At 43.5% G+C, this 13,568-nt stretch overlaps 3 protein-coding genes across 6 annotated transcripts in view; 1 reads left to right on the top strand and 2 right to left on the bottom strand.

Moving 5' to 3' along the window:
* The window catches only part of LOC108237118 (ubiquitin carboxyl-terminal hydrolase 31-like), a 16,030-nt gene extending 14,682 nt beyond the window's left edge, over nucleotides 1-1,348 (bottom strand). For both annotated transcript variants that reach the window (XR_001808618.3, XM_017418323.3), the window contains exon 1: nucleotides 268-1,348. Coding sequence is in view for 1 of the 2 variants with exons in the window: in XM_017418323.3 (XP_017273812.1) it covers nucleotides 268-804 (537 nt within the window). In the remaining variant the exon portion in view is untranslated. The remainder of the gene's footprint in view (nucleotides 1-267) is intronic.
* On the top strand, nucleotides 1,233-13,568 carry LOC108237134 (myeloid-associated differentiation marker-like protein 2). 3 transcript variants are annotated; one of them, XM_037980929.1, is made up of 3 exons: nucleotides 1,233-1,329; nucleotides 1,426-1,679; nucleotides 11,679-13,568. In XM_037980929.1, exon 3 carries the CDS (start codon nucleotides 12,336-12,338, stop codon nucleotides 13,230-13,232), a length of 897 nt encoding a protein of 298 aa, XP_037836857.1. In that variant the 5' UTR covers nucleotides 1,233-1,329; nucleotides 1,426-1,679; nucleotides 11,679-12,335; the 3' UTR covers nucleotides 13,233-13,568. The 3 variants fall into 3 exon arrangements, with proteins under 3 accessions (XP_037836857.1, XP_017273848.1, XP_017273846.1); XM_017418359.3 differs by lacking the exon at nucleotides 1,233-1,329 and having other exon boundaries at nucleotides 1,380-1,679; XM_017418357.3 differs by lacking the exons at nucleotides 1,233-1,329; nucleotides 1,426-1,679 and adding an exon at nucleotides 2,622-2,648.
* cog7 (component of oligomeric golgi complex 7) lies at nucleotides 3,404-10,416 on the bottom strand. The gene is made up of 17 exons (XM_017418328.3): nucleotides 9,939-10,416; nucleotides 8,149-8,297; nucleotides 7,915-8,031; nucleotides 7,609-7,777; nucleotides 7,442-7,524; nucleotides 7,245-7,367; nucleotides 6,946-7,144; nucleotides 6,546-6,673; nucleotides 6,281-6,435; nucleotides 6,090-6,206; nucleotides 5,945-6,010; nucleotides 5,619-5,805; nucleotides 5,393-5,533; nucleotides 5,116-5,199; nucleotides 4,483-4,597; nucleotides 4,226-4,369; nucleotides 3,404-4,124 (listed from the first exon to the last, which is right to left on the bottom strand). Exons 1-17 carry the CDS (start codon nucleotides 10,102-10,104, stop codon nucleotides 3,958-3,960), a joined length of 2,310 nt encoding a protein of 769 aa, XP_017273817.1. The 5' UTR covers nucleotides 10,105-10,416; the 3' UTR covers nucleotides 3,404-3,957.

Genomic DNA, 13,568 nt, shown 5'->3' with positions numbered 1-13,568 from the left:
TTTTAGTTATTTGTTATTACCTTTTCCCTCTACCTCCTCCTTTTTTTGGTGTGTACCTCTGGTGTCCCCTCGTTGTGTTTGAAAGGTGCTTTATAAATAAAGTTGGATTGATTTGTATCGGTCAACTTGATCCCTGTCGTGGTTTTTAAAAGTTTCCATAAAACCCCCCAAAATTAGCTGGTAGGGGACCCTGAAGGGCAGCAGATTTTACATGTTCCCCCCTCCCGTGGCTCCGGACCTTCTGGACCCATCTTTCGGAGAGCCTACCTTGAAGTCCCGGCTGTGCTGCGGGGTGTACTCGAAGGTCCACAGAGCCCGAACCAGGCCGGACAGCTGCTCGGTCACCTCGCCCGCCTCCTGCTGCTGGCCGCCCGCCTTTTTCTGGACCAGGACCCCGTTGGACTTCGCCTTGTCGTTGCTGCCGCTCGTCTCGCCGCCGCGGAACTGCTCCAAGGCCAGGTACTCGGCGAAGAGCTCCGTGTTGCTCAGGCACTGTAAGATGGCGTTCATGAAGCAGGTGTTGCCGTGGTTCTTGAGCCCGGCGACCCCGGGCACCTTGTCGCCGAACGGGAACCCGCCGCAGTCGCTGTCGTCGGACTGGACCGAGCCGCCCGCGGTGTTCGGGACCAGAGTCGCCTCGTCCTTCTCGTCGTCGGCGGCCTGCTCGTCAGTGCCGAAGTGAGACAGGGTGGACAGGGTCCGGAGGACTCTGTTCATGAAGCTGCCCACGGAGCGCACCGAACTCCGGCGGAACAGCTTCTTGCTGAAGGATTTCTTCTCCTTGTTGCTGACAACTTTGGACATGATGGCGATGGGCGGTTTAACACAAAGGCACGCAGACAGGGTCCAATCAACCCACCTTCAACAGCGGCGCGCTGGGTTGCAGAATCAGCCTCCGCGGAAAGCAGCAGTCGGGGCGCTCCGGATGAATCCCTGGGCTAGTCCCACTCCAGCCGGCAGCCATCATCACCATCACCATCATCCCCTTCTCGGGCTGTGTCATTTGTTCGGCTACAGGAAGAAGGCGCCCGGGTTCATTGTTTTTGTCGGACACAAACAATTAAATCTTAGTCGGATAAGTGACGAGCGAGGATGCCTCCTCATAATTTATTAACCCGCAGCTCCACCCCGTTTTAAAGGCAGGCTATCAATCAGAGCTGAGCATTGTTGTTGTTGTTCGGAGAGGTTCGCCCGGCTCCCTAAACCTCCTCCACGGCGGCGGGGGGGCTCGCGGGAGGAACCGAGAAAGCCCCCGACCGGAGCGACACAGCCCGCCGCTCCCCCGCGTTTCCCCGCGGAGAGGCATCGCTTCTCGGGTCGGACGCGAAGGTTGGTAGCCCCATCCGAAAGTTTGTTCCCCCCCTTTTGTTTAAAGAAGAAATCCTTTTCTTCTTCTTCTTCTTCTTCTTCTTCTTTTCCTGACAGGATTCGTTTCAGCGTCCGCGCGCCTTCTTATTTCCGCCTCCGGATGCGCTTCATGGCGAGGCCGCGGTTCCCCGTCTCCATCACCGACCGAGCGACACTGCGGGCAGGGCGGTGACGGCTGACGTCAGGCCCGACGCTGGTCCATGTTGGAGGAGAGGAGAGCAGGTACAGCAGCCAGTGATGCTGGAAGAGGAGGAGGAGGGGGAGGAGCCTCCATCCGTGTGGACTCCTGACAACAACCAATCAGCGTCCAGGTTAGCGCTGCTGCGGCTCACCCCTTACACTGAATAAAAACAGATGGGTTCAGACAAATGTAAGCTGCTGCTTTAAATCACAGAAGGCCTTTTTCTGTTGGCAAAATATCTCACGAACAACAGGACCAATTTTAATGAAACTCCCAGGAAGTAATCACCCAATGTAGCTCTGCAACTGATTATTTTTTGGAGGGAATCCCTTTAAAGACTGCCGCTACAGCTACGTGATTTTATGTAACGCAAAAATGGCCACAACTCAGTCACTTTTACAGATATTGAGCTAAAAATTGGTGTGTTGGTAGCTGAGAGTTATCCCCAGCACATACTCTGAGCATTGACGGATCGTGCAGGATGTGTTTTTAAAATCGTGTCATTAACTATTAGAGTCGTCTGTGCATGTCTGTTAGCAAATTAGCTCATGAACTACTGGGCAGATTTTAATGAAACTTGCTGAAAGTAATCATTTAGTGTACATTTGCAAATGAAAAACATGTGGAGGCAACCCAGTTTAAGATGGCCGCCACAGCCAGCAGACATTAGCAAACACAAAATAGCTATAACTCCGTCACTTTTACACCTAATGAGCTAAAATTTGGTGAGATGGTAGCTGAGAGTCATCCTCAACACTTTTTCTGAGCACCAACATCATTTACAAGGTTTTACCAAACGTCTGTGGCCCCATCCCTTCTCAACACAAAATGATCCAAGTTGAAATCCCGGCGTTACAGACGGCGGGCGATATGCACTCCTTGGTAGACCTTTATTTAAAGTGGTTTTGATCAATAGTTCTCTGGGTCTTTGAAAGCTTTTCTTTGACTTTGGCTGGGTTTTATTTCCACTTATTTCCCATCTAGAAAATAAATATTGTTGAGAATCACCCTGTTGGTTTTAAAGTAAGTTTTTAACATCTGTCCAACTCTGTTATCTTTGGTATTTTTTTATAGATTCAACTCAACACGTTGGGACAATGTGAGTCTTTGTGACAGGCTACTGTCAGCAAAAAGCCTGAAGATTCAATTTCAAACTGGTTCTGTGCGAAAGTGTCACATTCCTAACACTAATTAGGAAAGACACAGACCAGGGTTCTCTAAGTTTAGGAGACGTTTCATGTCTGAATGATTCATAGGTTGGAGTAAAGCGGGTTAATAAGCAAAAATGGGAGGGAAAAAATGATCAGAGAGAAAAACAAGCCAATGTGGGGAAAAAAAATAAAAATTATTCAAAGTCCTTTAGAAAGCCTGAAGACATCGACAAAGCTTGAAGAATAAAATATTAAAAAGAGGATATTTTTAGAAGATGTTAGATTTAAAATTATTTATAATTGAAAACAGCTAATCTAAGTTTTCAAACGGCTTGAACATTTTGCTGAAAGAAATAACTAAATAATTATTTAACTTATTTTAATCACTTAGAAAGATTTAACATTTAACTGGATAACATCTTCTCTCTTCAAATTCACCATCACTTCTGCTTAAAAATAATTTTATGTATTTGGCAAGATTATTTTTCCCTATCAGGTCTTATCTCTGTCAGTATGGAGGTTTTAACTTGGATATGTATTCCCACAATAATAATAATATTAAATTAAAATCAAATGGTTATACTGAACATCTTTAAACAGTGATATAATAAAGCTGTTTGCAAAACTGCTAACACAATAATACAAGAGGCTACATTATAGCGTTATTAGAATTTTATATACATTTTTACAATATTTCTTAAAAACAAATAGAAAAAAAAAAAATCCACAAAAAACTGCTGTCAGCCACAACAGAGTTAGCCCCTCTCTCCATTTCATTTTCAGGTTTCCTGAATGTGGTGCCTAATTAATAAAAACCAATACAGGTCAGATAGGAAATATCACCTTTGGATCGTTTATTAGTTTTCATTAAATTATATTAGCACAACAAAATTAATCAATATATTAATCAATATATTGATCATACAGATTTTATATACACTGAAACAGCCCCTCCCCTCATTATAAAGCCAGGAACTAAAACGACACATTATTAAAGTAAAAACCCAAGCAGAATTAATCAGTGAAAAATGTAAAAAAAAAAAAAAGAACAAAAACCCTGATTTGAGTCATTTAACATTACCAAACCCTCCACACTTGTCTGTGCAGACATCACCCGAACCTTCAGTAAGAATCATCTGAGCTGTAAACCTGCTTCTATTAATGTCCCATTCTTCTGTTCGCTTACGACGCAGGAAGTCTCTCCTGCCCCTCAGGGAGCCATTGTACCTACAGAGTCCCTCTCCGCCCCACGTGGTGTCAGTAATCGATGCTCCGGAGCGCGGCGATGGTGGAGGCGAGGCGACGGGGCAGCAGTTTGGCCGTCTGTCTGTAGTCGCCAGGTTTAGCCCTCAGTAGTGTGACGATGTGTTGGAGGGTGCGTGACGGCTGCAGGCCCAGAGCGTCCATCACGTTGCTCAGATAGTCTGCGGAGCACAAACCGGGCACATTCTATATACACTCGATTCGATTAAAACGGGTGGGGAAGATGTGGCTACTTTGAATAACCATTGTTGTTTTACAGTACCTATATCTGTAGCTAGCTGTTTAGTGAAACGGGGAGTCAGCTGGGGGATTAGCAAAATGGCATCACAGTAGGTCTGCATGGTTGCCCTGGCGATGGAGCCCAGCCAGTAGTCGGCTGTGTTGTCCAGCTCAGGCAGGTCGTCGCCTGAGGATAAAAAGGAAGCTAGGGTTAAAGAAAGACTCCATATCAAAGGAGCAGAAAAGGAAATAACCCAAAAGTTAAAAAAACAAAACAATCAGAATTGATTTATTAGTAACCTTGCTCTGGAGGAAAAGGCAGCTTCCCAGCATGCAAGGCCAACTCCAATGCAGGGTCCTCCTGTGTCACGAAAGGCTCCAAGTGAAGAGGCAGAGACATCAAGTACTGTCCTATCTATGAAGGGCAAAAACAGGTAAACCAGAAACTGCTGATTAATCGACAGAAAAGCAACACAATCCCATCCACAGTAAGATTAGCTTCATATAAATCTTGTTTCACTGCTGCACAGATTGCCACTAGGCTTGAGTCAGTATGAGATGCTGGAGGTATGATGGTCTCTTCAGCTCAACAAGACAATTTATTTACCACTCTAAAGTAATTGTAACCATTGTGCAAAAAAGTTATTTGCCATTCTGCTCTTTATAAAGTAACATTACGAGCCTAACAAGCGGATGTTAGCTGTATATATTTTCCCTGCTAACATGCTAACTCTTGTAGCTTGTTGCAAATATCAATTATCAGTCATCTTGTTTTTATGCATTTTTGGAACAGTAGGAACAGTATGAAGGACAAATTTAGTGGTTTTGACACCATGACCTTTTAACTCTATGGTATACCCTGTAACCGGTAACTGACACATGCCTAGTTAGCACAACGTGTAGGTGATAAACTTGGATTTAGACTTCACTAACATTTGTAATGTACTCCTGCGGGGACAGGCTGAAAGTCGGCAGGTCTTCTGTGTAGTTCTCTCCAATACCAGGAGCCTCTTGACTCTTTACACAAGTGGGGGGAAAAAAAATCAAATAAAACAACAAAAAAAAAAAAAATCAAGGTCAGAGTTACACACAGAACGTCCAACACCCAAAAGCACACGAGCAAAGCCAATCGCCCAGCACTCAGGAGCTCAAATCATCTCTAATAGTATCTGAAATCAAATCATGTGGAAACTTGACGCGTAATGATCACCTCGATCTTGGAGACGAGGCAGAGCTGGTGTTTGATCTGCAGGAAGACGGAGTCGAAGGCCAGCTGGTTGGCCTGCTGATTGAGTCTGGTCAGAGCCGATCTGGGCTCGGCTAACAAGCTGGAGTTGCCCGTGCCCTTTTCCTGCGACACGATGGGAAGCAGCTGCGTTAGGAGCAGCAGCAGAGAGCCACCGATAAACCAACAGAGACAGAGCTCCGTGTCATACCTTCAATGAGTAAAGGACTTCCATCAGGTTGTTGTATTCCGCCACATTTCCCCTCTGAAGGTAGTTGTATTCCTGCCAAGGGTTTTTGGGGGTATTCTTCCTGTCGGTGGAGCTGGCCTCCTGGATGCCTGCCAGGCTGCGAGGGCTGTATGACTCTGATAAGTACTTACCGGCCGTGCTCAGGATCCTAAAGGAAGGATTGATTAGTGGGAATGCAAACTTCTTCAGAAAAATCTGAAACCGTCTTCTGGATTATTCAATGAGATTGATAGTTTCAGGGATTGAAAAAAAAGAGCTGAAAGGTTGTGCATAAATATTGTTCTCACTTGTTTGACAGCTGCTGCTCAAACGCCCCACACTGCCTCAGCAGCTCTCCACATGTGGCAATGATCCTGCAATGACCAACACGGTAAATGATCATTTACTTTGCCTGAATTGTTTTAAATAAAATGAACAAATAAAAAGACTAACCGGACTGAATTCTGGAAGGCCGTCCAGTCCTCCTGGAAAACAGAGGAACTTGGCATCTCTTCGAGTTTACACTTCTTCCTGATTGACTGGAGCGTCGTGGAGAAGTCTGACACGTACCTGAGACGAACAAATAACAGCATGAGGCTCGTGTCACTGATGAGCACTGTGACTGTGAGGAAAAGCATCCTTACTTGTTGAACAGAGCTTTGAGAGCTTTGAGGAGGCCGCACACGGCCAGTCCGTCAGTCAGTCTGACGCAGCGCTCCACAGCGGCGCCGGCCAGACCGAACAGCTTGCTCACGGAGTGGCTCAGCTCTTCCACGCAATCAATTACCTCCCCGTGCTCCTAAACGGTCGAACACGAGAGGCGAGATAATCAGAAATGCACCGAAAAGCGGATGTCTTCTGACAAATACTGAACTTCTGACTGTCGAGTGCGGCTGTGTGGCGTCTAACCAAAGGAACGGCGCTGATCTGAATGAGAAGATGAGCTTCCTCCAGCTGGCCGTACTGCAGCTGATAAGACTTGTAGGGGTCATAGAGCGCACAGACCAGCTCGTTTACCTTCAGCAGGTTATTCTCACCTGAGGAGGAAGAGACGGACAGAACAGTTGTAGCCATTTGGGTGAAACCTTGAAAATAATAACCTGCACAGTCTTATGTGTTGTAAATAACTGTCATAAGACTACTACAACTACACCAAATTTCAGCTAAATGTCTGTGAAAATCCCAAAAGAATTAGACATTTCTTTATGAAGGCTTTTTTAGGGTACATACTACAATTACTTTCTACAAGTTGCATTAAAATTTATCTTGTGGTTCATGAGATGCGAGCAATAAAGTCTTCGGTACAAACCCAGGTGTGGAAGCATGGCGGCCTCCAGGCTGTGTCCGAAGGTGGCCATGGTGTGATGGAGCTCCAGCAGAGTGTCCAGGCGCTCCTCTTGAGCGGCCCGCTCCATGGCTGCACTCAGGCACACGGGGATGGACGGGACCATGGCCCCCAGGGTCTGGATGAGCAGCACCGTCACCACCTCGTACGGGTTTTTGAACACCTGCGGCAGTTTCACGGCACAGCTCAGCGCCACCTATCACTTCACTCCGATCGCGTTTCCAACAAACACCCCCCCCCCCCGGTGCTGCGGTGCGTCTCACCTGGCTGCTCCACTGCACCTGGGTGTGCCAAGTGGAGAGCAGGGTGTCGTAGATTTCAGACAGCTGCTGATTCAGACTGAGCTCACTTTGGGAGAGATCCTGCCATATGCTCACCAGCTGGCCCTGGAGGAATCAGATTCACGTATGACGGATATAATGGTTAAATGTCCAGCAGCGAAAATCCCTGTGACACCCACCTTGTGACATTTGTAGTAGTACGCAAGAAGTTGTGGCATTCTATCGATCTCTTTGAAGACTTTAACAAACAGCTTGGCCTGGTCTGCAGAGAGAGAGAAAAAAAAAAATAGTGAAAGCAAACGACTTTAGGGAAAGATCTGAAGGATGAAATAAACTTGCTTTTTACCTATAGACATGGAGTTAAAAGCTGCCACTATCTGAGGACTGGCCAAGGCCTCCAGTCTGTTTTTCAGCGCCTCGAGGTGGACACACTTCTCAGAATAATCCGGTGTGTCCACGAGCATGGCCAGGCTGTTCTGCATACTCGTCAGCTTGGAGGAAATCACAGGGAGGTCCTGCAGAGACAAAAGATGACAGTTTGTGTTTGTGACAAAACGATCCAGTCCTCCCTCATCAGTTCACAATCACCAAGCAACCAAAAAGAAATGGATAACGCATGAGGACGTGTGTGGCAGTTTCCTCCACCTCTAACCTGCGTTTTGAAGGTCTCCTCAATGTCTGCGCTCAGAGTGCTCCATTTGTCTGCCTCCTGCAGAGCCTCAACAGCCTGCTGCATTCGACTCTTCACTTGATCTATTTCCACCAGGACCTGGAGGACATGATTTACACGCCGTCAGGTTTAGATTATCTTTATCACACTTATTATAGAAAAAGGCTTTCTTTTTGTACATTTCCTGTGCATACAGTGGCAGGAATGCTCACACACCTGCATGGACTGAACGGTGTCCTGCTCGAACTTCTTTATGTCCTCCTTCACGAGGACCATCTGCTCCTTTAGGAAGGACGCCTCCTGTTTGAGAGCCTCCACGTCTCGCAGCACTCGGGGCATGTTCTGGACGGCTTGATTACTGGTTTCTACACAAAGACACGCAGACAGTTATTCTTCAGGCTTTAAAGTACGCAACAATCAAATTATCTTACAGTTGGAACCACTAGGATCCTCTCTGCAACAAAGAAACGACAGTACTTATTTTTTACTTTGATTATGCCAAACCTATTAGATGTTTAATAAACATTTTTGAAATCTTAATTAGTATATGTATGCTTGTTTTGGTTAAAAAGAACAATAAGCAAGTGTTAAACTATTAAATATTCTAATTTGTAGGGGGTTTTTGAAGGGGGGGGTTGTCTTTCCATGATATTCATGTATTTAGCAAAAACAATTTAAAAAAGGAATACCATATTAAAAACAGGGCAGTAAACCAAAGAGGATTTAAATTAGACCACAGAGGCTTAATCTAGAGCAGAATCTCATCTTTAAAAATGGCTTTCTGAAACACTGACTAATTAGTGACAACTGGACCACGGAGTCTTGAACTAAAGTAACCCAGATTAATTAAAAAATGTCCTGCATTAGTCCAATGTAGCTGGATTGAGGTTGCCAGTTATACATGGAATGGACCTAGAAACATCTTAAGTTGAATAGCTATGAAAATGCTAATTTAACAACACCAAAAGCTCCAGGAAATAGAATATAATTGAAAAATTGTTGCCAAGTATAAGGACACAGCCTCAACACACCTCAGTCACTGACACAAAGCAGAAAACATTAGCAGTAAACTCAAAGACGACAGCATTTAAGTCTACTAACTAAATAAACAAACGCCTAAAAGAACACAAAATATGAACTCTATCTTGTTGTCTGTAGTATAAATGGTTAAACATTACATTGTGTGTAATACAGCTTTTGTTGAAGAACATAAAAATAAACTTTAGAAAATGTTACTGATGCCAAAAGAGAGGATTAGCTGGATGATTTCATTACACTCCTTTCAAACTGCTTTGGCTGCTTTCTGATCCAAGAAAATATATAAACCGTCCTCGTTTCAAGGCAAGAATCCCAACAGACAAAACTAAACAGTCGCAAGCGAGTTTATCCCTGACCTTAAACTCAAAACACTCCATTCACTCACAAACTCAAAGTAGTGCACGTGTTTCCTTTTACAAATGAAGTTAAACTGAAGTAAGAATCTCAGTGTAATCCTGGAATATTTCCACTCCTCCTTCGGGAAATGAAAGTCTACACATCCAACAAATCATCCCTCGTGTGTCTTCTTTTATAAACTAAAAGACTCAAAGTTAAACCTGCTGCTTATAAAGTTTAATTTGAACCCTCAGGTGAGAAACTCTGATCTTCCTTTAGTAAATTATCTTAGTTTAGGATCAAACTTAATCTGGGACTATTTACCCTGTGACTGATAAAACAGATTTTAGTTAGTCTATAACAATATCAAACTAGCTTTCAACTTTGTTTGGACTCTTCTGTATGAAATCAAAAGACATGTGGCTTTTTATAAATAAAGATTTTAACTTTCAGACAACACATTAGGGGGGAAAGGAAACAAAAGCTTTTGTATATTAGTTCAGATGTGGAAACACTTTAAAACATACTCATTCTTTGGGAACCCTGGTTACAAAGTGGCAGGAGTTAAACCGTACAATTAGTCATGACAGTGCACAGTTATTGAAGTGTGTAATGGATCATATCATCCTGACCCTCGATGGCATTGTTGACCTCCTGGATGAACAGCTGCAGCTTCATCACCAGTGTGGCCGCATGAGCGTCCGCCTTCCCCGGCGCGTCCTTCTGCACCACCTTAAAGGCTCCGTTCACCCAGTCCTTCACGTCGAAATCGTCGTCCAGGAACTTGGAGAAATCCATCTCGGTCCTTTAAAACAGAGCCGAGAGCTCCCTGGAGTCAAAAGTCTGTCCTGGTCCAGTCCGTGTCATCGACTGGACCAGAAGAAGAAGCTCTTCCCAAACAGCGGCTTCGACACGAATATAAAATAAATTGCCCACGAAAATGAAATTAACATTACAACTAAATACAGCTCCAACAATGCGATAGCCTCCTCCAGAGTTACTTTGAAATATCTGCGGCCTTAAAAGATGCAATGTAAACACACATTCTGAACCGCCTAATGCTAGCACATCTCCTAACACTGACAACAACTTCCTGTTTGTGCCTCGTATTTACCTTCCCCGGAAACAGAGGGGGACAATTATGACCTGCGCAAAAATTAAAATTAAACAAGTAAAAATAGAGGTTTTGTCAAGAAAATATCGCCATTTTGTCGAGCGTTTATATTATATTGTTTTAAGAGACTTAAACGAAACAAGTAAAACGATAGAATTGACTGTGTGTTACACAAATTACGGTCCGTGTAGATATAACCACAAAAGGAGTGCGGTGGGACATTTTGCCCTGAATTTTGCACTCAGGCAGCACTCTTTTCCTTAATGCATGTTGTATTCAATAAATTATTAAGACTACAAAGAAGTTGTTTCAAAGTGTGACTGTAAATGCTGGATGTCACTTTGCATTTTGTCTTTTTTTTGCTATTCTTAACTAGTACTTATGGTGTTTGAACATGTGCGTGGTGTTTGTAAGAATTTATTTATTCATTTTCTTTTATGTAGACAGGTAATCTCATTGAGACAGGTTGTTTCCTTTACAAGAGAAACACAGAACATTAGTTTAATAAAAACAACAACACAAAAATCATAAAACAGTACCTTGACATTTAAGAGGGGGCAGAGTTTAAACAAAAACCTAAAAAACCCCAATATTATAGACGGGTTGCATATTTTTCTGTTGGCAGACTGAACACTATGCAGCAGCACCATGTTTGAGCTCAAAAAGTTGTTTTTTTTAAATTATGGGGTAAAACTAACTCATTATTTATTTTTGTACAAGTGTTTTTTTAAAGAACATGGTCACTGTAATTCATGCATTAGGACAAATTTAGGGAGGGTGCTTGAAAAGTTCTGAGCCCTGTTTATTAACTATCAAACACCCTTTTGGCTGTTTTGGTTAAACCTTAACGATAATGTTGTTTGCAACATCTTGCAATATTGCGCGATATTGCACTCAGAGTATGTGTTATGGATGGTTCTCTGCCACAACCACAACAAATTGTAGCAAAATATCTGTGAAATTGACTGAATTGTTATGTATTTGTGTTTATTCATATCACTTGGCTGTAGTGGCCATTTTGAATTGGGTTGGCTCCAAAGGTTAATCAGTTGTAGAAGTACATCCAGTGATTATTTCCTTAAAAGTTCCATTAGAATTTGTCCAGTTGACTCCAAATAGTTAATAGCTACATTTTAAACAATCATTTAGTGCTCAGAATATGCATTTGGGGTCAGTTTCAGCTACTACCACACCAAATTTCAGCACAAAAACTGTAAAGTTGACTGATTTTTTTTTTTGCCATTTTTGTATTTTTCAGACTCAGTTGGCGGCGGTGGTGGCCATCCTGAATCAAGTTGACTCCAAAAGTTTACCAGCTGTAGATCAGCATCCAGTGATAGCTTTCTGAAAGTTCCAATGAAGTGCATCCTGTGGTTCATAATATGTTGCTAACAGACAGACGCATGAATATATGTGCACATACACGGTCAATAGCATCATCGCCCACCTTTTGCCTGTGAGCTGCAGGCAATAAAAACATTAGCAAATATATTTATAGGTCAAAAACATACAAACCATTTTTTTTAAAATCAGCACCGTTATCGGACATTGAAAAGTCCTAATAGGTTGACTTTTACTTTTTACTGTACTTGGATATGTGGTGGTGCATCATGCAGGCTTTGCTTTCAGTTTCTATAAAAAATAACAGAATCACTACACATCAGTGACAACAGTCACTCCCTGCTGTCCGTGTAAAACAAAAAGGCTTCACACACTGAAAGATCTTTTGTCATGTTCTATCAGCTGCAGTAGATATGGGTAACTACAGTCTGTTACCTTATGCAAATCATATTTAAAGGCATCATAAAAAGTAAAGTAGGGAGGCAGAAGAGCAGCAGAGAACACGTCAGTCCGTCACTATCAGCCACCTGAGAGCACAAAGTTGAGTCAACTTCTTGTAGACTCTTTAACCAAGATGGGACTTATTAGCGATGTGAAGGAAACACTGTCCAAGACCGTGTTCACTCCATCCACTCTGATGTCTGGGCGAGGGGGGTTACACATGGCTCAGATCCTCATCTCTGTGGTCACCTTCATCCTGGGCTCTCTAAGAGGAGGGAGCAGTCACACCTACTGGAACTACGCTATGTTCACCTGGGCTTTTTGCCCCATCATGACTCTCATCATCACCATCATCGAGATGTTCAAGCTCGATATCATCCTCAACATGTTTTGCATGGACTGGGCTGACTTCACTACAGGGATGGCCATGTCTTCTTCACTGATGACCGTCTCCGTGGCCATCACTTACGCCAACTTCTACGCCTGCCTGAAATGCCTGTACGGCTGGATAGTGAGCTTGTTTGCCTTCCTGTGTGCCCTCCTCTACGTTCTTGAGGTGCTGAAAGACAAATTCCTGGACAAGAAGAAAGGCAGCTACCTGGCGGCTCTGCCCGGATTCTGGAAGGTTTTGGAGGCTTTTGTGAGCTGCATGATTTTTGTTTCCCTCACTGGTTACAGAGACAAGCCGGCTCTGGTCTTCTGTGTCATCGCGTACATCGTCCCCTTCCCCATCCTGCCTCTGATCATCGCCACCAACATCCTGAAAAAGCTAAAGACCTGTTTGCCCTTTAACCTGGACAGGTTTGTCTTCATATTCCTTGTGATCTCTGTAGTGCTGTATATCTTCACTGCAATCATATGGCCCATTTACACATTCAGAAACAATCTTCGTCCCAAAGACTGCCCGCCCAGCTATTGCATCTGGGCCATTCAGTTCATGGTTGCCTTTTTCACATATGTCAATCTCATTCTTTTTACGGTGGATCTCGTTTTCACACTGCTTGGTATCTGTGGCTTTAAACGCACCTAAATGTTCTGGTTCTTTGCCACCTTTTGGTACATTTTTTAAAAGCAGAAATGTGGTCGCATGCTTTAAAGAGATCCCACTGGGGTGAATCTGGGGCTGAATTTAAAAGTTTTCTGGGTTTTCAAGATTATGAATCAAGACTTTTATACTCTTTTTTTGTAATTTAGTTTTCCTACAATTTGCCTTCTATGGTTTGATTTTATACTTCCTAGCATGAATTTGAAAGTTGAAGTTGCGATGCTGCCACTGAATATCAGCACACGTCAGAATCTCACAAGACAGCAAAAGAGCAAAGGAAATGCTCTAATGAAGATGTACTTTGTCTTTTTAAAATAATAA

The sequence above is a fragment of the Kryptolebias marmoratus genome, linkage group LG17 (assembly GCF_001649575.2).
Source record: "Kryptolebias marmoratus isolate JLee-2015 linkage group LG17, ASM164957v2, whole genome shotgun sequence".
Classification (NCBI taxonomy): Eukaryota; Metazoa; Chordata; class Actinopteri; order Cyprinodontiformes; family Rivulidae; genus Kryptolebias; species Kryptolebias marmoratus.
This window is presented reverse-complemented; position numbering and strand designations above follow the sequence as displayed.